At 40.5% G+C, this 24,493-nt stretch overlaps 1 protein-coding gene across 3 annotated transcripts in view; it reads left to right on the forward strand.

Annotated features, from left to right (window-relative positions):
- LOC126365127 (peripheral plasma membrane protein CASK-like) overlaps positions 1-24,493 on the forward strand; it is a 1,978,716-nt gene that overhangs the window by 1,759,245 nt on the left and 194,978 nt on the right. For 2 of the 3 annotated variants that reach the window (XM_050008118.1, XM_050008119.1), the window contains one exon: positions 14,704-14,996. The exons of the other annotated variant lie outside the window; for it this stretch is intronic. In XM_050008118.1, coding sequence (XP_049864075.1) covers positions 14,704-14,739 — 36 coding nt within the window. In that variant the 3' untranslated portion in view covers positions 14,740-14,996. Of the gene's footprint in view, positions 1-14,703; positions 14,997-24,493 lie in introns of those variants that run through there. 3 annotated transcript variants of the gene reach the window in all.

Here is a 24,493-nt window from a genome sequence, read left to right on the forward strand (position 1 = left end):
TGTTCAGTTCACAGTAGTACCAAGCCTAGTAAAGCACTAAATTGTTATACGAAGGTTCAGGATGATGACAACATTACATTCTTTACACAGCGATTGATAGAGCAACAACGGGAAGATCTTATTCAGTAAAAGAATTTTCGAAAAGTAATTTATCATCTCGGCCATCTCTCTGTCATCCATCGTCTCGCTGCAGTTATTATCAGTCAGCTCAGGACACACAGCTTTGATACATTTATTAACTTAACGTAAGTCTAAAACTACTTAGGTCTTTTTGGAGCAAGATATACGGAAATTTATTTTCGAATGCGCTGAACACTTTTTACATTTACGATCATTTCGAATTCGTTCAGTTTTTGTCAGTAAGGCTTTACAAACGTTTAAATCTTCAGTGAATGTAGTTTCCCTATTGATTGGAACTTTGAAGGTACGACCTTTAGTTGTTATTATACCGTTGCACAGGACATAGCGATAGCTGGAAGGGCGTGTGTGGCCAGCCGTCTTTGTGCTTCCAACTGATCTGAATGTCTGTGAAGGAACACTTGTGTTTGTTACCACTAATTTCGATTGACAGCTGCTACTGCTAAATTTGTGGAGTATCTGTAAAACAGGACATCATGAAACTCCCATTAAAAACTTAAATGTATGTTAGTTCTCTGAACGAACACAAAAAGTCGTCTTCCGGACGCTATCGTCTTCGTGAATTAACACCGTTTTCTTCAGGTGTAGGAGAGATCTATCAGGAAGAGTTTCACGCACATTAGATTCTTCGCTAAGTAATATGTGAGCAAAGTCGGCACAACAAGCTACCGATTAAGAGAGTATTGAAGATAATCACTACCGATTTCATGTTTCGAGATGTGGAATTCTGAAAAATAGTAATATTAGATTAATAATTGCACTGGCAGAATCTCTCTTTAATGTAATTAGCATTTCGTCTCCAGTTCATACCCGGCACTACCGTGTTTGTATCTCTTCAGCTGTGTAAAATTTTTTTTAATAGTTTATGAGAGCGTTTTGCAGGCGTTCTATCAAAATTGAAAACTGTCTTTTTCGTGTTCGCCGAGTTCAGAAAAAAAGGTAGCGAATATGCCTTTGTAGGGGGCGATTGTAATATAGAATTCACACATATATTTTCTCCTTTAGTTTCGCCTACTGCGCCAAGGGTAGCCGTCTGTGACACTCTCAGCTACGTCCATGGTTCGGCTGCCAGCCAGCCGCACGGCTGCCGCTACCTTGATCGTGGTGGCTGTAGCTGCTAACAGCCGTTGGTCGCTATCGTGTGTTTGCGCCCTAAATCGTGGGAGTCGTAATCAGGAGGAACTGAATCCGTATTTTAGGGTGAATGAAGGTGCTGTCAGTATCTGCAGGTGGAATTATTTTCTCCAGTGACGTGCCGCAGCAATTGAGACAAGATTTCAGCGAACAGTAGAGCACCCCTCATCACAATTTCGTCTAGTACTGAGGCCGCAGATTTTTTTCCAGTCATTTTGTTGCCATTTTGTCGTAATGCAGTTTGATACAGTCTGTCAGCAGCTTCAAGCAGTGTCAGCTGCAAGTGCGGCGGCTCGGCGTCCTGGACGTACGCCAGTTTTGGCCCGCCGTGCTCCACCGCTCTTGTTCGTAATACGGTATCGCCGGTGGATGCCATTTCCGCAATCCGTTTACTTCCGGTCCACAGGACGTCTGGCCAACCCGTTAAGCGGTTCCTACGATCGGCCACAGCGATACCCGAGCGATGTGTCTGTCAGGCACTGTGTACTGCAAGAGGCGCCTTACTCGAGGTGGGTTGCCGCTAACGGGGTCCCTGTGCTCTAAGACGATGTCCCTGCGCTCGTAGTTCCGAGTTAAACGGATCGAGGCAGTCATTAGTACACGCACGAAGTGCTGATATGTTTTCCCCCTTCGTTTATCTTCTCGGAAGAACAACACCCAAACTCATTCTACTAACATGAGGTTTGTTAAAGAGGCTCTATTATACCTTAACTCTGCATACAGTATGTAGTGCCGCGCGGGATTAGCCGAGCGGTCTAGGGTGATGCAGTCATTCACTGTGCGCCTGGTCCCGGCGGAGGTTCGAGTCCTTCCTGGGGCATGGGTGTATGTGTGTGTGTTTGTCCTGAGGATAATTTAGGTTAAGTAGTGTGTAAGCTTAGGGACTGATGACCTTAGCAGTCAAGTCCCATAAGATTTCCCACACATTTGAACATTTGAACAGTATGTAGTCCCACAGTCGATTATAGAGAGGAACATGTTTCCTCGGTTTTCGACAAAGCGTCAGAGACTAAATGACCATAAAGCCTCATTCCACCGTTAACAGTGTATAAAAATTCATAAGTATTTTATTGTTGATACAATAGCTGTCGTTCGATTTCCATGTTCCATTTTTCAAGAAATGCGTATGATAGGACACAGTAACACAATTATAACTGTTCCCAGACTGATATACCTATCGATAATTAGGTTTCTATTGACCTTTGGTATATTGATCATCTCAGCAGTGGCCTCTGTAGGATTTATGAACTATTCCATAAGAACACGCCGGTGCATTGCTCTGTTACTGCGAACCTTCGTTATACAAGGACAGCACAATCTCTAAATTCAGTGACAGATGTCTTTTAAGCGCAAATAATGTCGTAATTTGATGTTGTGGATGTCTAATAGTGCGACAGTTCTACTTGCTGTTTCACAGTTTTCCTGAGATACACCATATACGCCTTGAAAACAAGTATTCTCTTCAAATGCTGTAGAAATGAATCAATTTACCATTAATTGTACGTGATTTGTTTGTATTTATGGCTAGATGTTGGCCATTTGTTTTTGTTGTTGTTGTTGTTGATGGTGATGTTTACAGTCCCAAGAATGGCACTAGTCTATCTTGAGCGAGCTCCATCACTGCACATCTAGTGAAACCTATAGCCATTTGAACCTGCTTACTGTAGTCATGCCTGTACAATTTTTACACCCACCTCACCTTTCTCTACATAACCCAATAGAAAACGGCTTTATGCCTCAGGATTTTTCCTCTTAATCGATCACTTCTTTTAGGCAAATTGTGTCATAAATTTAATTTTTTTTTCCTGGTCGATTCAGTATCATCTCATTAGTACTCAATCCGTCCATCTAATCTTTAGCATTGTTCTGTAGCGCCACAGTTCACAAGCTTCTACTCTCCTCTTGCCTGAACTGCTTATCGTCCACATTTCACTGCCGTACGAAACTACTCTCCAGAAAAATATGTTCAGAAAACACTTCTTAACAATTACATTTTTACTAAATGTTAACAAATTCCTCTTTTATAGCAAAGATTTTTTTACTATTGGCAGTCTCCACGTACTTGTGCTTTGTTTAAATAATGAATCTTGGATGTATACTTGTAGCGCTCTTATGCAGAAATCGGCCTGTATATACGCGTGGAGACTCGGACTGTGTGTGCTGTGCAGAACAATAAACAGCCAAGAGCTCTAGCTGTGTACATAGCTCATGCAAAGCTACATAACTTCAAAGCAAGATGTTGTTCATGTTAGGCGCTAAGCAAACTTATCGCTAAGGAACTATATCAACGTTCAGCACAATGAAAGTAACAGGAAGTGAGATGGTGGAGTATGATGCACCCAGACCATAATTAACGCCCTTAGAATATTTTTGCAAGTAAGAAATCGCAAATCCGTACTTTGATCCGTAACTACGCAGTTCTGTAAAAGTTCTAATCATTTAAACATGATGTACTGGTGCGCATTTAATTCGGAGTTGTGGAGGTGAGCTCGCCATCAAAAAGAATAATTACTGCACTTGGTCGTCATCAACTCTGCGCTTGTCTGTCTGAGTACGGATTGAAACACGTTGCGACCCGCACTACCTGGTCGCCGTATGGATTGCCTTCTACGAACGATACGCTGATACACTATTATTCCAGGTACTGCAACACTTACACTTCCATAGTTTTCCTGCCGCGCTCGTGAGGGGAGCGGTTGCAAGCGTATTCTGTTAATGTATTTTCCGCCATTAGGTATGCGAGTCTGCATAAAGCTAACGACAGGATCTGGTCGTAACGCTGCAAGTTTAACATTTTACGACACCCTAAATACACTAGTTACGACGCCTATGCAAATAACATTCCCCCCTCTTGACGGAGACAGGGAAATTAAATGCATCCCGACGCCTGGCGGATCACATTGTAACGAAGGCAGCGTCTGTCGTATAACTCACCCGCCATCTGTATACACCATCTGCCGCAGGCTATTTGCTTCAGCCATCAGATACAGTTTGCCGTTTCGGGAACTGGTCTTTGGTGATCAGAGACCTTCGTTGGAAGAAAACTAACCCATTTGAGTACTGTCATTTATCGATAGCAAACCGTTTCATTATTATGAATATACAGCTTCAATTGCAGTTGTACAGATTCTTTTCAATTTGAAGGGAAATCTGCTCCAAAATCAAAACAAAAATTGTTTATATATCTTGCTATTACTTCCTAAAACGACCGATGAGGGTATTTCCATTATAGCCTTACAGTACTTGTGGGTAACGTTTGCCTGAAATCAATACACATGTCTCCTATTGGTTATCATTAATTTCTTCTGTTTAATGAAGATATAATTTGTCCCATATTACTAATGAATATTCTGAAAACCACAAATACTCGTTACTCGCAGTCCTTAACTGCGTACATCACGCTCACGACCACTTGCTGACGTTCTCTCTCTGGATTATAGTGTGTTTCTCGTTCGCCGAGGCGAAATAACTACCTCAAACATCCCGGAAACGTTTATGTAGCAGAAGTCCCATCAACTTCCAAGTTATATTCGCTATAATTTTTCAAACCGCTATGTAGGTTCAGAAGAAACTGATGTTTTATTTTTCAATTTCCGCTCTATAGTTTATAGCTGTCTTAATACCTTCAGAAACGGTCGTAACACAAACATAAACGGAGAGTTAAAATGTCCGAATGAAAGGAAAAATATTTGAATACTGCACTGCCTCACCTTGATTTGGAGGATCGTGATCTGACTGAATAAATAACTCTGAGATTGTCCTGAAATCTTCTAAACAGAGTGACCTCTTCCATGCCAACCAGGATGGGTTCCGAAAACATCGATCATGCGAAACCCAACTAGTCACATGACATCCTGAAAACATTTAACCAAGGCTGTCAGGTAGAAGCAGTATTTCTTTATTCTCGAAAAGGGTTTGACTCAGCACCACATCTAAGCTTACTGTCAAAAATACGATCATATGAGGTATCAAGTATAATTTGTGACTGGACTGAGGATTTTTTGGTAGGTTTGAAGCAAAATGTTTTCGTGGATGTCGAGTTATCTTCAGATGCAGACGTAACTGCAGGTGTTCCAAGGGAAGTGTGCTGAAACCCTTTCTGTTCACGCTGTATATTAATGATCTTGCGGACAATATTAATAGTAAACTCAGACTCTTTGCAGACGATGCAGTTATCTATAATGAAGTACTGACCGAAAAAACTGCATAGGTATTAAATCAGATCTTGATAAGATCAGAGAGGATCGGCAAATTGCTTTAAATGGTCAAAAATATAAACTTATCTACTTCACAAAACGAAAAAATGTAGTATTCTATGACTGTAATATCAAGGAGTCACTGCTGCAATCAGCCAACTCATACAAATACCTGGGTCTAACAATTTGTAGGGATATGAAATGGAGTGATCACATAGGCTACGTTGTGGGTAAAGAAGTTGGTAGACTTTGGTTTATTGTTAGAATTCTGTGAAGTGCAATCAGTCTACAAAGGAAATTGCCTACAAATCACTCGTGCTACCGGTCCTAGAATATTTCTCAAGCGTGTGGGACCGTGCCAAACAGAATGAGCAGGGGACATTTAACGTACATAGAGATGGGCAGCTCGAACGGTCACAGGTTTATTTGAGCCTTGGGAGAGTGTAATAGAGATGTTGAAGAAAATGAATTGGTAGAATCCTGAAGACAGACGTAAATTATCTTGAGAAAGCCTACTTACAAAGATCGAGAACTGGCTTCAGATGATGACTCTAGGAATATGCTACAGTCTGTTAATTATCGCCCACGCAGGGATCCGGAGGACAAGATTAGTTATGGCGCAGTGGTTCGGCCCTCGGGTTTGAGAGGACAGAGCAAGTGGTGGAGCGTCAGTCACCTCGGCTCATTCTGAACATGGCTGGACGGTACTCAGTCGAAATATTAGAAGAGGAAGTTGAATTTATGCGGCTGCACGCCCGTAATTTAATGCAATAGTGTACCTGATTTCTCCATTCTCCGCGTCACTCTGATTCAGTGTCTCATTTCTTTTATTAAATCGAACAAAGTACACAATGTTTACTGTTATTGCTACATTACCAGTTGTCTTTGTTTACCACCGTGGCCAAAATGCATCAGTCAGTTTTCCAAATTGATCATCAGTTTTTGGAGGTCGGTCAGTAGTGTCTGAATAACAATGATTGTTGCGGCAATCTCATGCGTGATTTTTTTTAAAATTACAGGCACAGCAATTTTTTGCATGCAGAGGCAGAGAAATGAGTCGAAAACAAATTTCTATTTCACTTAAATTGAATATCAAGCTGCTTAGGACAGTTTATAAAAAACGGAGGTCGAAGATGGAAATCTTGCAACGCTAATTAAAAACGGAGATCAGATTACGGCAATATTTAAACGCTTTATGTTCGAGCGAAAGAGAAAACGTAAGAGAACAACACTGAAACGTAGAGTCGGGTTGCCTGTTTGGTTCAAACAAGCTACATTTCAGAATGCTCGCGTGTTCTCGCCTTTATTGGTGGAAACAGCAGATGAACTTTAAAAACAAATGGGTATTGAATTTCGTGCAAATCCAGGCTCATTGGTACGTTTCATGTAAAGCAACGGCCTAGTTAAAAATGTTTGCGGTGATGCTAACGAAGTTTTACTGATTGTGACTGTGAATTAGTTGCAATGGATGTTGCCTTCAATACTTAAACAAGAAGGCGCGAGAGAAGTCTTCAGTGACGATGAAACTAACTTTTCGTTGCACTGCTTACCCCGTTAAATTTTATCGTTTATGGGACAATCGTGTTCAGCGGGGAAAATCTCTAAGGAATGGATTACGGTATTAGTATGATGAAATTCGGCTGGAAGTGAAAACTACGTTTATTTGTGATAGCGAAAGGTTCAAATACTTAAGTACATTACCGACAGAATATATGACGAACAAAAAACGAGTATTTTGGCCGTCATGATCACCGATTGGATTTTAGATATGAATAGGTCCAAGTGATTTTTACGAGAAAATCGTCTACTCATCTAGTCGAAATGGTCGTTGATAGTTGTCGTACACGCTCTGACGCTGATTGAAAGCTGCAAACATAGTATTTTTATATCCGAAAACCATGTTAAAACCGTTTGATAAATTAAATTTAACTTTCGCATGTCTCACTGGCTAGTAACACAGCTCGGCGAAACTTGGGCCACACATACACTAACGGCCATTAGAATTGCTACACAACGAAGATGACGTGCTACAGACGCGAAATTTAACCGACAGGAAGAAGATGCTGTGATATGGGAATGATTAGCTTTTCAGAGCATTCACACAAGGTTGGCGCCGGTGGCGACACCTACAACGTGCTGACATGAGGAAAGTTTTGCAACCGATTTCTCATACAGAAACAGCAGTTGACCGGCGTTCCCTGGTGAAACGTTGTTGTGATGCCTCGTGTAAGAGAAATGCGTACCATCACGTTTCCGACTTTGATAAAGGTCGGAATGTAGGCTATCGCGATTGCGGTTTATCGTATCGCGACATTGCTGCTTGCGTTGGTTGAGATCCAGTGACTGTTATCAGAATATGGAATCGGTGGGTTCAGGAGGGTAATACAGAACGGCGTGCTGGATCCCAACGCATGGGTGTAACGGGTCGTGTAGCCATATCTCGATCCCTGAGTCAACAGATGCGGACGATTGCAAGACAACAACCATCTGCACGAACATTTCGACGACGTTTGCAGTAGCATGGACTATCAGCTCGGAGACCATGGCTGCGATTACCCTTGACGGTGCATCACAGACAGGAGGCCCTGCGATGGTGTACTGAACGACGACCCTGGGTGCACGAATGGCGAAACGTTATTTTTCGGATCAATCTAGGTTCTGTTTACAGCATCAGGAGGGTCGCATCCGTATTTGGCGACATCGCGGTGAACGCACAATGGAAGCGTGTATTTGTCATCGCCACACTCGCTTATCACCCGGCGTTATGATATGGGATTGATTACACTTCTCGGTCACCCCTTGTTCGCATTGACGGCACTTTGAACAGTGGACGTTACATTTCAGATGTGTTACGACTCGTGACTCTACCCTTCATTCGATCACGGCGAAAGCTTACATTTCAGCAGGATAATGCACGACCGCATGTTGCAGGTCCTGTACGAGCCTTTCTGGATACAGAAAATGTTCGGCTGCTTCCCTGGCCAGCACATTCTCCAGATGTCTCACCAATTGAAAAAGTGTGGTCAATGGTGGCCGAGCAGCTGGCTCGTCACAATACGCCAGTCACTACTCTTTATGAACTGTGGTATCGTGTTGAAGCTGCATGGGTAGCTGTTCCTTGTCACGCCATCCAGGATCTATTTGACTCAATGTCGAGGCGTATCAAGGCCGTTATTACGGCCAGAGGTGGTTGTTCTGGGTACTGATTTCTCAGGATATTTGCACCCAAATTGCATTTAAATGTAATCACATGTCAATTCTAGTATAAAATATTTGTCCAATGAATACCCGTTTATCATCTGCATTTCTTTTTGGTGTAGCAATTTTAATGGCCAGTAGTGTATTACACAAAAGTTGAAATTTCGCTATCGAAAGCAATGTCTCTGAAAATATTACTTGCAGTCCAAACAAAAGATGTCTTCGTCTGTTTATTAGATGAGTTGTATATGACACATTCATGTAGTATGGAAATTCTTGAAGTCGAAGACAACTGACAGTTTTCAGCATGCGGGATTGCTTAAGTGTCAGATTCCTTGTGTCTCAAGAATCTGTTGATGCTGAAATAATGGTATGTAATGAAATATTTGGGAATTTTCTACATCGTTAGACTGTCCTGCCCAGGACGAATTTATTCAGATCGAAGAAGATGTGTGTACAGCGCCTATTATGACATGCGAGCGCATTTTCAAGATCGTTCAGAGCTGAAAAGATCACTTCGGTTGACTACGACGTCCAATTTGGCAAAGAGATCAAAATTTCAATTCCTCTCCCTACTAAATCCATAATACGGATGATTATGAAAGAAGTGCACATATATTTGGACGAGCGTGCGATTAGCGAAATGATTAAAACGATGAATGGTATCGAACAACTTGTAGATTTCATGCTCCAAAAAACTCTACAAACAGCATTGATTTTTTCCCAAAAATCAGTAATATAATGCAAATAAATGATCAAAGTTCCACAGAAGCAAATTTTAATCCGGAATCGTATAACCGTACTGCAGTAAAAATTTGACGAGCTCTGTAGTACAGCATGTTTTTCTCATGCACTGTTAAACACGAACTTCTTTTAGTGCAAAAAATTGGTGCCTCTCATTTTCGTGTTGAATACCTGCAAGGGTCATTTTTAAAGCAAGAACCGATAGCGAATCGTTACCGCGCATCCTGTCACGTGACACCCATTCGCGGTCGGCCACACTTGGCCACTCTGTCACTACACCGCCATTACGTATGACGTCTCTGCCGGTGTTGGTCGTGTGGTTATCCTGCTTAGTTTGTCGCCATTTCAGTCAATAATCGCGCCGATTGAGAAGTTCGCTCGGTTATTCGGTTCTTAAATGAAAAAGAAGTTCGTCCTGCTGAAGTTTTTGATACAGGTGTAGATGGTGTACGCTGTTTAATGAGAGAATGACGAACGCTCACGATGAACACCGATCTAAATGGCGTACTGTCATGAATCAGGATTTGACACGAGATGTTGATGAGGCAGTTCGCCAAAACAGGCACTTCACTATTGATGAGCTGCATCAGATATTTCCACATTTTTCAACATCAGTTGTTTTTCTTATTGCTACTGTCGAATGTGTGTGGGATGGATGCCGAAAAAGTTGACATGCGTCACAAGAATGATGACGAGCTCTGATTCACATTGGAACGGTTATAAAACGTGGATTGCGCACTACACTCCAGAGAATAAACGTCGATCCACTGAGTGGCATCATCCATACGAGACTACGAAAATTCAAAGAAGAACCTTACACTGAAAATCATGGCCACGGTTTTTTGAGACCGGAAAGGCATTTTTCTGTTAGACTTTTTGCCAAGAGGAATGACAGTAAATGCTGAGATGTACTGTGAAACACCATCAAAGCTTAGGCGCGCTATTCAGAATCGCCGCTGGGGACTGCGTTCTAGCGGCGTTGTTCCGCTTTACGACAGTGCTCGGCCTGACGTTGCGCCAACTGGAAGTTTCAGTGGGATTTACGGGATCATCTACCCTACGGACCTGACTTAGTACCATCAAATTTTCATCTGTTTTCAAAGCTGAAGGAATTTCTTGGTGGAAAACGCTTGGAAAATGATGACGTGATGAAAGAAACTGTTGCTACCCGATTTAACGGTCAGGTGGCATATATTTGATGCTGGGATCCAAAGGCTGGTGCTTGACAAATGATTAAATGTTCATGGTGACAGTCGCAAACTGAAAAAATATGTGCATATCCTATTTCGTGATATACTTTACGTTCAAAAATCAAGTTTCTCTTACTCCATTACAAACCGGTTGTTACTTTAAAAATGACCCGCGTAATAATACTGAAAACTTTTGCAGACTGTTGTCGTTGTCACTCTGCTTATCCTCCAGTTATTCTAATAATCGATTGCTCATTAGACATAGAATTTCAGGAGCAGAAAATATTGATAGTTTGTCCGATGGTTTGGTATGCTTCGTTTACAAACTCGGCGTAAAACTGCTATTGCACTTTTGCATTGCTTTTAGATTGTTCATTTACTCCTATCTTCTAGTTTTCCGATTTAATAAAATGTTTCTGCAGAGTACATACTGAAATCATTTCGCAAAGAAGCATACCCGTCCCGTTGTTTCTTTGGCGTCCTGACGGTGACTGTAAACGTGCTTTGAGGATGAATGTAGAACCAGCAGCGCAGGAAACATCTGGGAGTTTTCAATTTTATTATTTGTTACTTTGGTGTTACATAAATAGTAATAAGTATTGTTTTCATTAAGTTTGAATAACAACTAAGAACTAATCTTCGCGTGATAGTTTAATCGATTAATGAAGGCTCACTCGTGGTATGTCTTGTAAATATTTCATACTAACTATATTTTCATAGAAGTGACCGCACGTTCGTCGATGGAAAATTTTCTTTGTGTTTTAGCATACGATTCGCTCTTCCGTCTCAGCGTACAATTCTCCAAATGTATTGATAATGTTTAACATGGTTAATACTGCGAAATGGAAAAAAATTCATTTTTTTTTCCTTTTTAACACAAAACGAAAGTCATTTAATGCAACAATGTTTTACTTTGCTGACGAATAAATATGCCTACTTCCTACACAGGGTTCTAGAGGTTTTTAAAGTCCTTTAGGAGATAAAGTTTTGGCAATGTACCCTTGTTCGGAAATATACCATTTGTAAATAAAATAGCCGGCCAGAGTGGCCGAGCGGTTCTAGGCGCTACAGTCTGGAACCGCGTGACCGCTACGGTTGCAGGTTCGAATCCTGCCTCGTTCATGGATGTGTGTGATGTCCTTAGGTTAATTAGGTTAAACTAGTTCTAAGGGACTGATGACCTCAGAAGGTAAGTCCCATAGTGCTCAAAGCCATTTCAACAATTTTTTGTAAATTAAATAAGTTTTAAGTTCGAATCACTTTCAGATTTCCCGTTTCAAGGTACGTACACAAACCGAGAAGAGAGCAATGTTGTCAACCCTTGTTTATGACATCACGTGCCATTTTCGTCCGACTACGGCTGCAAGAAGCTGCGACGGTCGCAAATTGGTTGGTTGACTGTGGTGCTCCACGGAAGCGACACACACTCGACTTTGAAGTGACACCTTTGTTTCATTCACAAATCTAACAAGGAAGAAGTGACTGTATGTAGAAATATGCTCCAGAATCTCGCCCCTCTAAGGTTTCCTATTTTTTATCGAAAAATTTGTTATTATATCAAGGGAAAGTTTACAACACGACATCGATATATCAGCAAACGGTTTATGTATTTCTGTAATTGAAACTTCCTGGCAAATTAAAACTGTTTTACTGACCGAGATTCGAACTCGGGACCTTTATCTTTTGCGGGCAAGTGCTTGGGAAGTTCTGATGGTAAAGCACTTGCCCGCGAAAGAGAAAGGTCACGAGTTCGTGTCTCGGTCGGGCACAGTGTTTTAATCTGCCAGGAAGTTTCATATCAGCGCACACTCCGCTGCAGAGTGAAAATTTCATTGCGGTTGCTCTAATTACTTTCATAAAAGTGAAATAAACTAATAATTAAACTAAAATGTACAGTCATTTATGAAGCGTTTGCAATGGTTTATCCATTTTATTGGTCATTGGGCTCCGTCGGTGTTTTAATGAACAGAGCAAAGAGTCACTTTGTATTTGCTGTGTATTTAATATGAAGTGTTTCGTATTTCACTGCCCTACTTCATCGAAAGTAAAATGTAAATTCAGATTATTTTTAACTTTTAGATTCTTAGCGGCGTTTTTATACGAATGCAAAATCAGTATTAGCAGCTAAATAAACTGCCAAATATTCAAAAGGACTGGATTCATACAAAAATCACAGAGTAAATGTCTCTCTTCCATACTTCCAGTAGCTACCGCCTTCGCCACCCGAAGTCTTCTCCCTTGCTCCGCCTCTTCAGTTCTACGAGTTTAATTTGTCGATGTGTTCCTTTGTTCCTCTTCTGTCTTGAGACTCTTGTTTCTGGGTGCGAGCCAAGTAACTAGGCATTCTATATCACGTCTTGTGCTAAGTTTTCAAACAGTAATCGCTGGAAACTCTCTCCTCCCCCCACCTCTCCTCCCCCCTCCCCACAGCTATCTCTGACGCTTGGCCCCAAAATGGTTCAAATGGCTCTGATCACTATTAGAACTACTTAAACCTAACTAACCTAAGGACATCATAAATCCATGCACGAGGCAGGATTCGAACCTGCGACCGTAGCGGTCGCGCGGTTCCAGACTGAAGCGCCTAGAACCGCTCGCTTAGCCCCAAACCAGCAACGTAATTCCGTATAATTTTGTATTTAAACATAACTACAAAATTTTTGGGCACATGGAATTAAGACCCTATTGAATCTTGTAATGGACACAATCAGTAAAACTTAAATGAAAATAAACAAAGTAATTACAAACTTTAAGAATTAAGAGGGAACTTCCATTATAGCTATATCTTACATTACAATTTGTTTGTGTTTTCGGTTGTAGACGGAGTAGTCATATTTTCTTCTTTGATTTCTCTTTGGTCCCCAGGAATATTTAACAAATGCTTACAGTGTGTAATGTAGACATACAACTATGGTAGAGTTTTCACAAAGCGATAACTCTGCCACCATCACCTTCAGTTAATTACAATTTAGATAAGTGTAATCTCACCAAATGACGTACCTAGTTCAGCCTGTTGCTCAGTCCCTTCTCATGAAGCTATAAGGGGCTCGTTTGAGCCAAAGGAGTAAATCTGTTATGATTTTTCAAACAAAGCATCTGACAATGTTCACCATAGACTTAAATTTTCAGTGAATGTTGTGCTGAAACGTTGAACTGTGGTTTCCATAAATCCGACAGTGACTGGATGGCTGCAAAGCACTAAAACCACGTTCTATTTATTATAATCCTACATTCGAGCCCTTCTCTTCTATGCAGATAATTTATTTCCGTAAATGTAATGTTCGGCAGTTAATTGCATTCTCTGTGTGTAGAGGTTTTCTATGAGTTTTAAAAATGTATTCAATCATAAATGTTTTAATTTTAATGTTGTTTATTTGTTGCGTTGACTTGATATCTTTACCTGTAGGAAAAATTTAGTAAACAGTTGTCATAAGGGTGGTGTTTTTTCTAAGTACACAATTTGTTTCTGGTAGACAACATTGCATCAGACTGCGTCAGATTTCTCGGCGTGTGTTAGTATAGTTGTATATTATTTTGTTTTTAGCGTGAATTGTCTCTTATTCTTTGTTTAACGAGAGGAAACGTTTAAATAAAATATAATAATGTGAAAAAATGCAACGAAGACTCCATCCACAGGCAGCTCCTCAGCTGGCGTCAGGAGGCTGTCTGCACCCCGTGCCAGTACTCTCACCGAGGAAAAAAAACCTTGACACTATGGGGAATCGAACCCGGGTCCTCTGCAATGCAGGCAGCCTCGCTGACCTCTCAATATTGAGTGGACATTGTTTTATAATTGATACAAAATTTAAATCGCAACTTCTGTTTTGCGGTAACAAAAGTAACGATGTAAATCTAATCATATGATCTATCGATAGCGTTATGATAAATGGCATGTTGCTTTAGCCACAAAATATCGGAGCATTTCCTGATAGATACTTTACTGTTAGAACTAAAAAAGAGTTGTAAGTAGTTGTTTTAATGAAAAGTCTCGAATTACCTATTTCTTTTTAGATTTGTTACGCGTAACACCTGTAATAAGTTTCGTTAAACAAGAACAGGATTTCTGGACGCAAAACTAATGTATTTTCTTTTTTTCTTTTTAGGTGAGTAGTTGCGGCAGCGTACTTCTAACTGTTTGACAATGGATCTTCCGAAGACATAGGAGGTAGGTATGTTTCTTAGCGCCTGCCTCCTGAGTCAGTCTTTACAATGAAGCTTTTAATAATCGTACAACCAATGTGGCAATCATTTACAAAGAATACTAATGATAGAGTTCTCATCTTCTAGTTCGCGCATGAGTCTCATAAAAATTTATCATGAATTTCACTTAAGCAGGTTGCAGATGAGAAGTTAATGACAGACTATGTTTCATACCATTTAAAATAATTTAGTCTTGCCCAATAACTGCTAGCTGCGCAAAACAGCTGCTTTTCAATTTGTCGCGTATTTTTCACATAAAATTAAAACAAGGTCTGGTTGTAAAGCACATTTCTGGGTTATTTGAACATAGTGGATTTAACTGTATTTGAGTACATGCTACAATCAGTAATTTCACGGTTGCTCCGCTACGCGCTACGTGGGTGACGTATAGCTGGTACTGTGCCACAGTAGTTTTGCGCAGACTAGTAACCCTGTTCTGACAAGTGTGCCAAAATCTGACTGGTAGCAGTCCTTGTAATGAAAGCAGTCGGTATAAATGCAGATGTTTTTGTATGGGACACCTTTTTTTTCATTCTACAGTTCCATCTTACGATGCAGTTCATTCACCCCTACTACTTTTTGATAGTAATTACTTCGCATTCTATATTGTTCGTCTTGGAGCTAACTTGTGTGAGCTGCTAGGGCGATTTCCCTCCAGTGTGTGATGGAATTTTACTAACTGGTAAATTGCGGATCATTTTGTTCTTTGTTAGTGAAGGAGCTCTAAAACACGCACTGTTCTGCCAGATTATATTGCAGCAATGGATAAATTTTACCTCGACTTGAGACTTTAGTTCCTTGAGAACAAAGAATAATATACTGCAAGTCACTGAATAAAAAGCTTTTGTTGCCCGAAATTTGAACTGAAGGAAGTAGTTCTTCATTGAAGGTAACTGTCGAAGAAATGGCGCTAGTAATGAAACTCTTTGTAAACCTACTGAGCATAGCAGCAATCACAGTGAACGGGAGTAATATACTATAAAGAACAGAGTTGATCGCATAAAAACAGTTTATTCATAAGTGATGAACGGTTTCTACTCGAAGTGAATTATCTTCGGACCATACTCCGTAATTTATAGTACGGCAGAATAGAGAAAGACATGTAATACAATAAACATTAAGTTATGACGGAATTATAGGATGTTGTTACCTGTTCCATTCTATTCTGCTCCACATGCCATCACTGGGTATAAGCTTCAATAATTTGTTTTTAATTTAGTGTTTCTTACATTGCATGTATCGCTCTTCTCTGTTGTATTCTAAATTACAGAATATGGTCCAAGTATGATGCACATTGGGTCGAAGCAGGTCACCACTTACAAATAAAATTGTTTTCATACGATCAAGACTGTTATATAAATATATATTTTATTACCAGTAATGAACCTGCCGTGATACATTTGTTTGTCGATTCGCTGGTTCTTACTATAGCACAGTATAATTTTCAGCGAAAATCATTATGGCATCGTAGAAATCGTAGTAATGTGTTTGAATGAGCGTGACTTTTTTGCCGACAAAAACTATTCATTCAGCTTTAGTGAAGATTTGTGAGCAGAAAAGGACCCGAAGCTAAACGGTTGAAGCTAAATTTTTAAGTCATCAAATTGCTTTACGCTTTTTTTTTTTTTTTTTTGTTGTTGCTTCGACGGCACTACAACTTTCGTGACAATCTATAACGCTTTTTTAGCTGTAGTTTAGTGTATCACCATTTAATGAAGAGCCTGCAGAGGCTTGATATATAGCTAATGAAATAATAAATATTTCAAGAAACCAACACTGATGTTTTTTTTCCCCCTTCCGGAGCTTACTGCACAGCCAAAGCGTTCAACACCACTTGCAACGGACAGAATTCTAGGACGACCGTGGTTACATTCAGTGTCGACATGCTTACACCACCTTTGCACACTTCGCATTTGCTAAAATTTCGAAATGAATGAGAAACTTATATCACTAAGTGCCTCTCGTTTATGTACCCAACTATATTGGTCACCAATTGTGGTGTTTAGAAGCAGTACTATGTTACCCTCTGTAAGGATTTTTGTACATTTGACCGGGAAATGCCTAAAGGGTTTTCTGCCTACCGGACATGAAATTGAATTTACGAAAACACACAGAAAGTAACAGATCTATATTAGAAACTGTTTTAACTACTCAAATCTACTCAAATGAAATAGAATACGGTCGCCAGCCTAACGAGGGATGTAAATGTGAAACTTTTTTTTTAAAAAAAAAAGGTAGACAGTTTTAGTGGAATAACTCAGCCTCAGACTATACTTTTTTTCCTACAGAAGTGCAATGAACCCAACCACAAGAAAAATAAGTGGTAAAGTAAATACTAATAGTTATTGTAAAATATGCGTGTCCTCACAAACACAAAAGACACTGTTACACTCATCAATTTTAAATACTTTGTCAAAACCGAATAACTTCATCAACACTAGAAAAGCAAGTCACTGCTAAACTGAAAACTGGACATTATTTCTTCAGATATTTTCCACACAGTACAAATTTAAATAAAATTCACATGCAGTAAGATTGACACTATTCTTTAAAGGCAAAGAAGTAACTTTTCATATAATTGGGTGCTCATAAACGGATATTACACCTTTTATCGCACAATGAGCACAAAAAAAAACTCAACATAAATTTCAACAGCAGTTGAAACTTTCTGTAGTCAAGTAACTTTGTACGTATTCAGGAATTTTCGAAGATGGTGTGGTCCCCTAATCTTGACTACTATAGTAAAGCAAACTAAACACACTTTCATGAATAATTTAAAGGTTGGCAAATTTTGGAATTCTCCTTTTGAAATATGTACTCAACTTGTACGCATTTTTATAACAGATTTTACAGTAAATTGAATTTCAAACCACTCTTTTAGAACATTTATCTTAAAACTAACTTCAAGTTGGATTGTTATTTATTAGTTATCATCATAGTTCTTTACTTTCGAAAACAGAAGTTAAGTTAGTAATTTTAAAAAAGTCCTCAAAACTTTAAAATTAATTAGTTCAGTCACTGTGAGCTTTTCACAAAAGTTACTCTTACTTCCTCCTCAACTTTACCAAAATCCTCAATAATTGTAGATTTCTTATTTCACTCAATTTTGAACAAATTTAATCAGGTAATTGTCTTTCCCTTTGAATATTATTTTTCAAAATCTGGTCACTCTGAAATCATAGTTCCAAAAGGAAAGGATCCTAGTAGGTGTTATGATTGGGAAAAAATCAAGGTAGGTACATAAATTCTGGTATGAGTTACCTTACATTTGCACACTCTAAATGTGCTGATGCGTCACTTTACAAATCTTTACTCTTCTCCTCTGTTGCAGTGATTGCGCAATATTGATGGCGAGTATAAGATGTCAGATGAACTTGCAGTTGTTATTGATGTGCTCTGTTTTTTTCTTCATGGCGTCGATCATGAGATTTTGCAGTAGTTTCAGGCCACAGAGCAACATATTAAATCCATTCATGCACCTGAGGCTTTGGCGCAACAAACCTAGGCACTGAAAGCCTCACTCGGTACCTGCACAATGCACCTTCCCATCACTCGCTGCCAACTGTACAGTAGCTAGTCTACGGCTGACTCTCAAGTCCTTTTCACTCACACCAACCACTTTTTGCGCGCGCTAATTCACTTTTGTTGCAGGGGGGGGGGGGGGGAGGTACACCAGGTTTTGAACTTGTTCTAAACCAAAATTCCTAAGTGTTGATCAGCAGTTACAAAGTATCAGTGAACATTTTTAAGCAAACATTGCATTTATCCGTATTTACTAATCAATACAAAATTATTTAACCAAAGTCATCCATTTCCGAATACAGTCAAAGCAATTAGTCAGTAAAGAGAAAACATAGTTCAGCATATCAATAGCACATATTGAAGAAAATGCACTTTATGCAAAGCATAATTAATCAGAAGAAAAAAGATACGTAGTATCTTACTATGGTGTTACAAACTTACCACACCTTGAAAGCGAACTGCGCCCAGCATCTTAACATATCTCCACGAATTGAATTAAAGGAGGAGGACGGCAAGCTAATAAAATACGAGGATAGCCTGTTATCGCGTGTCGTTAGGCTAAGTCGCTTTTACAGCAGGGGTTATTTTATGTGACACCCCAAGTTACGACCTCGATATGGGTACTGAAAGACTGCGATTAATGTCCCCCCTCATTTTCTGGCATAGCTTGTTCCAGATCGGCGAATCGTAAAAAAAGAGATCTGTTACGGAGTATGAAACGCTTTTCGCATGAGCCCTGCGCGGCGGAAGTAGTGTCATGTTACAACTTTTTTTTATGTTGTTGATATGGGAAAGTGTGTATAGCACTTGGAGAATATATTCGTTAAATGTTGAGTCGTTCCGCGAAGGTCGTTCAATGCATTATGCCCGACAAATTTATGCTCAGATCATCTTTGACCTTAAGGGTCAGAATTTGATGATGATACCAATAAACATTTCTTACGTGTAGTTTCGTATTTTCTACGTAGTATCTGTTACGCTCAATGGCTTTACGCCATCCCGCATTTTACACTGGTATGCAAAATGCAAGGACGAAAGTAACACGTAATACACGCAGGAATATTGTTGAAAATGTCAAGTATTGTTGTGTGAGGAGGCATAATACTACATGGGCGTACTGGCCTCCAGACCATCGAACGCTGTCCACTCGACGTGACACTGTACTCCTTTCCCATGTGCGTCTTTTCGGGAGTGCATTCGATTCTGGTTTCATTTTTACGAATGACAATGCATCGAACAGAGCAGGTGGAGAAGCTCTAGGAGCAGAGGATATTTAGCGAATGGTCTAACCTACCCGTTCCTCATACTTGAATCCCTTCGAGCACGCGTGGGACGTATTGCAGCACATCCTCCTGCACCAACAGCTGTCAACCGCGCTGCTTTAGGCATGGAACGCCGTACCACAAAAACTCATGACGTCATCATGGCAGCACATTCCTGAGCAGGGATTGCTGCCCGAGACGATCACCGTGTTAAGAATCAATCATGTCCCGCAGTTATTAATGTGCAGGGGACCATCATACGTCGCGGTCCCATCACTGTAATGACTGTCTTTGAATAAAAGTTTCGTTTCTGTTTGTCTCATTACGAAGTTCTTTCAGTTATCTTCTGCACTATAATGTGGCTGTTATTTCTACACTACTGGCCATTAAAATTGCTACACCAAGAAGAAATGTAGATGATAAACGGGTATTCATTGGACAAATATATTATACTTGAACTGACACGTGATTACATTTTCACGCAATTGTGGTGCATAGATCCTCAGAAGTCAGTACCCAGAACAATCACCTCTGGCCGTAATAACGGCCATGATATGCCTGGGCATTGAGTCAAGCAGAGCTTTGGATGGCGTGTACAGGTACAGCTGCCCACGCAGCTTCAACACGATACCACAGTTCATAAAGAGTAGTGACTGGCGTATTGTGACGAGTCAGTTGCTCGCCCACCATTGACCAGACGTTTTCAGTTGGTGAGAGATCTGGAGAATGTGCTGGCCAGGGCAGCAGTCGAACATTTTCTGTATCCAGAAAGGCCTATACAGGACCTGCAACATGCGGTCGTGCATTATCTTGCTGAAATGTAGGGTTTCGCAGGGATCGAATGAAGGGTAGAGCCACGGGTCGTAACACATCTGAAATGTAACGTCCACTGTTCAAAGTGCCGTCAATGCGAACAAGAGGTGACCGAGACGTGTAACCAATGGCACCCCATACCATCACGCCGGGTGATACGCCAGTATGGCGATGGCGAATACACGCTTCCAATGTGCGTTCACCGCGATGTCGCCAAACACCGATGCGACCATCATGATGCTGTAAACAGAGCCTGGATTCATCCGAAAAAAATGGCGTTTTGCCATTCGTGCACCCAGGTTCGTCGTTGAGTACACCATCGCAGGCGCTCCTGTCTGTGATGCAGCGTCAAGGGTAACCGCAGCCATTGTCTCCGAACTGTTCGTGCAGATGGTTGTCGTCTTGCAAACGATCCGTTACAGCCATGCGGATAAGATGCCTGTCATCTCGACTACTAGTGATACGAGGCCGTTGGGATACAGCACGGCGTTCCGTATTACCCTCCTGAAGCCACCGATTCCATACCATATTCTGCTAACAGTCATTGGATGTTGACCAACGCGAGCAACAATGTCGCGATACGATAAACCACAATCGCGATAGGCTATAATCCGACCTTTATCAAAGTCGGAAACATGATGGTACGCATTTCTCCTCCTTACATGAGGCATCACAGCAACGTTTCACCAGGCAACGCCGGTCAACTGCTGTTTCTGTATGAGAAACCGGTTGTAAACTTTCCTCGTGTCAGCACGTTGTAGGTGTCGCCACCGGCGCCGACCTTGTGCGAATGCTCTGAAAAGCTAATCATTTGCATATCACAGAATCTTCCTCCTGTCGGTTAAATTTCGCGTCTATCGCACATCATCTTCGTGGTGTAGCAATTTTAATGGCCAGTAGTTTATGTGTGGTCCAAGTTTCCTCGAGCTATGTTACTAGCCAGTGAGACCTGTGAAAGTTAAAGTTACTTTCTTCCTGAGGTTTTGCACATCACTGAATGAGAGCATTAATCTTCGTTGGTAAAAGCTCTTGTCCTGTTTCGCTGCATGAATTACGCTCTCGTCGTCTTCAAAGTGTGTCCTACGTACAGAATCATTACGTAACCCGAACACATGGAAGTCCGAGAGCAACAGGACTGGGCTGTGGGGTGGATAAGGGTGTAACATCCTCATGATTTAACTCTCCTTACCTACTGCCCAGCTGTACTTCTATCTACTGCATCATCACTAGACACTGGACGCAAACTTTTAAGGATGTTCACTACGGCGCCGTTTTCTCAACCAAGAATTAAATTACATTATGTTACTGACAGCGAGTATCATGCGAAGATGCTATTTTGATGGTTCACTATGGGCTTGCCATCTGTAAGAATTGTTCGAAACTGTTCACACGTTCAAAAGAAACATCAAATTCGAGGCACCTGAAAGGAGCTTTGCCCACACGTATGAAGAGCCCACGGAAGAAAAAGAGTAAGTCACATTTTGTACATCAGGAGAGGTGGTTAAAATTAAAACTTATGAAGATTACAAAAAAATATATGAAACACACCCATAGTAATCAGTATAATTATATCAAATTTAATGGTTTTTGGGTATGTACATTAGAAAAAAATAACATCGACATTGTGTGATAAAAAAGACAACACATGTAAAGGACGCATATCTTTCCCACAAAAGAACGTGCTAAGTGTATCACTTTTTGGTAAGCTTTCGTTTTTTCTTTGTGTTGTTATCATTCGAAGTTTCTATTTGTTGGTCTTGGAGTTTGGTTCGTTATGTTGTAGACTAGAATAGAAATTTCTTGCGCCTTCACCACAAAATGAAGTCTGGATATTTTTCGTAAGGTATTGGCAGGAACTCTGAAAATGTACCCTCAAAATTAGTTATTTGCGAAACAATCGTGATTTGTCTTTCAAAAAGTTACATATTGCAGAGCAACATTATCTGCTCAATGAGGCCATTAGAATTCGTCAGGGCCCTGCGGTTGCTACTCAGACTCGACGGCTACTTATAGACCAATAGAATGTTCCAAATGTACTGGTGCTTAGGTTCCACTGTAAATAAACCAGTATTTGAATATCTTATTTTCCTTCACATTCACAGCTTCTCTGACCTTGAAATAGCAGTTTCGTTTGTAACATGCTTTTAAAAGATCGTTCACTTTCTTGCTGAAGAGGAATGACTTTGTAAGGCACTAAATTGGCTTAGCGGTTTCAGAAGAATTTGGTAACTCTGGAACAACTTTCTTCTTTATCAAACCAAAGTTATTATCACATTCCATTTTAGAGTGTTCTCTCTCTGTAAATACTATTTTGACCCTATTTAAATCTGTTATTGGTATGAACGAGCTACTGACGGTATATGAACACTGCATAGTTCTTACTCTGTCCTGAGCACGAATCACAGAGTATTACAAGAATCCTTACTTTTGGATCAAGGATTTCACTCACATAATTGTGCAAAATGCACAACTTCAGTGTAAGTATAAAATATTGCATCACTGTTGGACATTTGATGAATGCTGGAACAGGAATTTCACCCATGGTATTACTTCGTTTTATTCTTACTATTTATTGTAAAGAGTAATCTCTGGCTTTGGAATCGCCATACCTAGGCCTCCTGTGAGCAATTAATATCACCGAAATTAAACTGGTTAAATAGGAAGATTTGTCATTCCAGTCACCTAACAAACTTATAAGCTGTCCTCTTTCGTAGGATTGATTTGTTTGAAACACGCAGACATTGATCATTTGCAGTCACTGACTAACTCATGAGACGTCGCCTTCCAAACGTTACTCATTCTGTCATAACTTTGTCTGGGTTTAGCTGATGATTAACAGATGGCACCTCATCTTCATCTTTTGATGATACACTCATTTTAAAGATCATAACAGGACCACATTCACATCACCTTCAACCTAAACACTGTTGATGTAAAAAAAAAAACCATAGAGTAAGAAACTCAACCGACCATGCCTATAGCCACAACACAACTGCCCTAAAATGTGTATTGCAAAGAGTTGAAGCAAACCTTGCACTTGCTCCATTCTTTCCGTGAGAAGACCGACTCAGAACGTTCTTTCCGTTACCACTAAAAGTAAAACCTTTTGTATCTCGGTGCTTTGTTACGTTGTTTGAAAGTCATTTCAACTGCCTTGTGGTACCATTGCCTGGTCACCAGAATTTTCCATAAAGTCGTTTTTTAATGAAATGGTCTTACCCCGTGGGATCTTCATATATCAATGGCCGTAAAAATGTGATCATTAGTTATAGAACGACCGTCGATTCTACACGACAAGGATTTCCTAGTTTCTGGGCAGCATAGTTTATGATTAATAATTATCACAGTAAATCTTACGTGTCATCTTGGGAAATTATAGTTTTCCTAAGTTTCAAACGTTATGAAATTCCGTTGTGACCTGCGTCTTATATGACAGCTAGTTATTGTCGCAGCACCTGCGAAAACCAACGCCGTAAGGTAAGACAACCGACCGAATGAAGGATACTCGCCATAGTAATAGACCTCGCAGCCTGCAGATCACTACTTGTGAAGGCTGGCTTGCATGTTTGTGATTCGTCTAGGTAACGCAGTGGATTCGCATTCGGGAGGACAGCGCTTCAAATCCCAGTGTGGCCATACAGATCTAGTTTCTCCGTGTTTTTTATTAATGGCGTAAGGCAAATGGAGGCTTGATTCCTTCAAAACGGTATGGACAACTGCCTACTTCATTCTTCCCCAGTCCGACGTGGTGCTCGATGTGTAATCACCTCGTCGTCGACTGGATGTTAAATGCTAATTTTCCTTCCGTTATTTCAAAGGCTCCATTTGCATGTGCTTTAAGGAGCCACCCTCCGACCAGTGCCCGATTTTGTTGCACCACGAGTAAAATGTGATATGGGTTCACATTTTTGTAGCACCCAGTCAAAACATAATAATATGCGATTGCAGTCTTTCTCGCCGTATGCCACCGATGAATTATTCCCGGGTTATCAGCCGAGTGGTGGCGTCGTCTTGTCTCAACTATTCAGTGAGTTCCGTACTTCGCTAGAAGATGATGGGTGCGAAACTCATTGCAACTTTGCGACAAGACGACGCC

The sequence above is a fragment of the Schistocerca gregaria genome, chromosome 1 (genome assembly GCF_023897955.1).
Source record: "Schistocerca gregaria isolate iqSchGreg1 chromosome 1, iqSchGreg1.2, whole genome shotgun sequence".
Taxonomy (NCBI): Eukaryota; Metazoa; Arthropoda; class Insecta; order Orthoptera; family Acrididae; genus Schistocerca; species Schistocerca gregaria.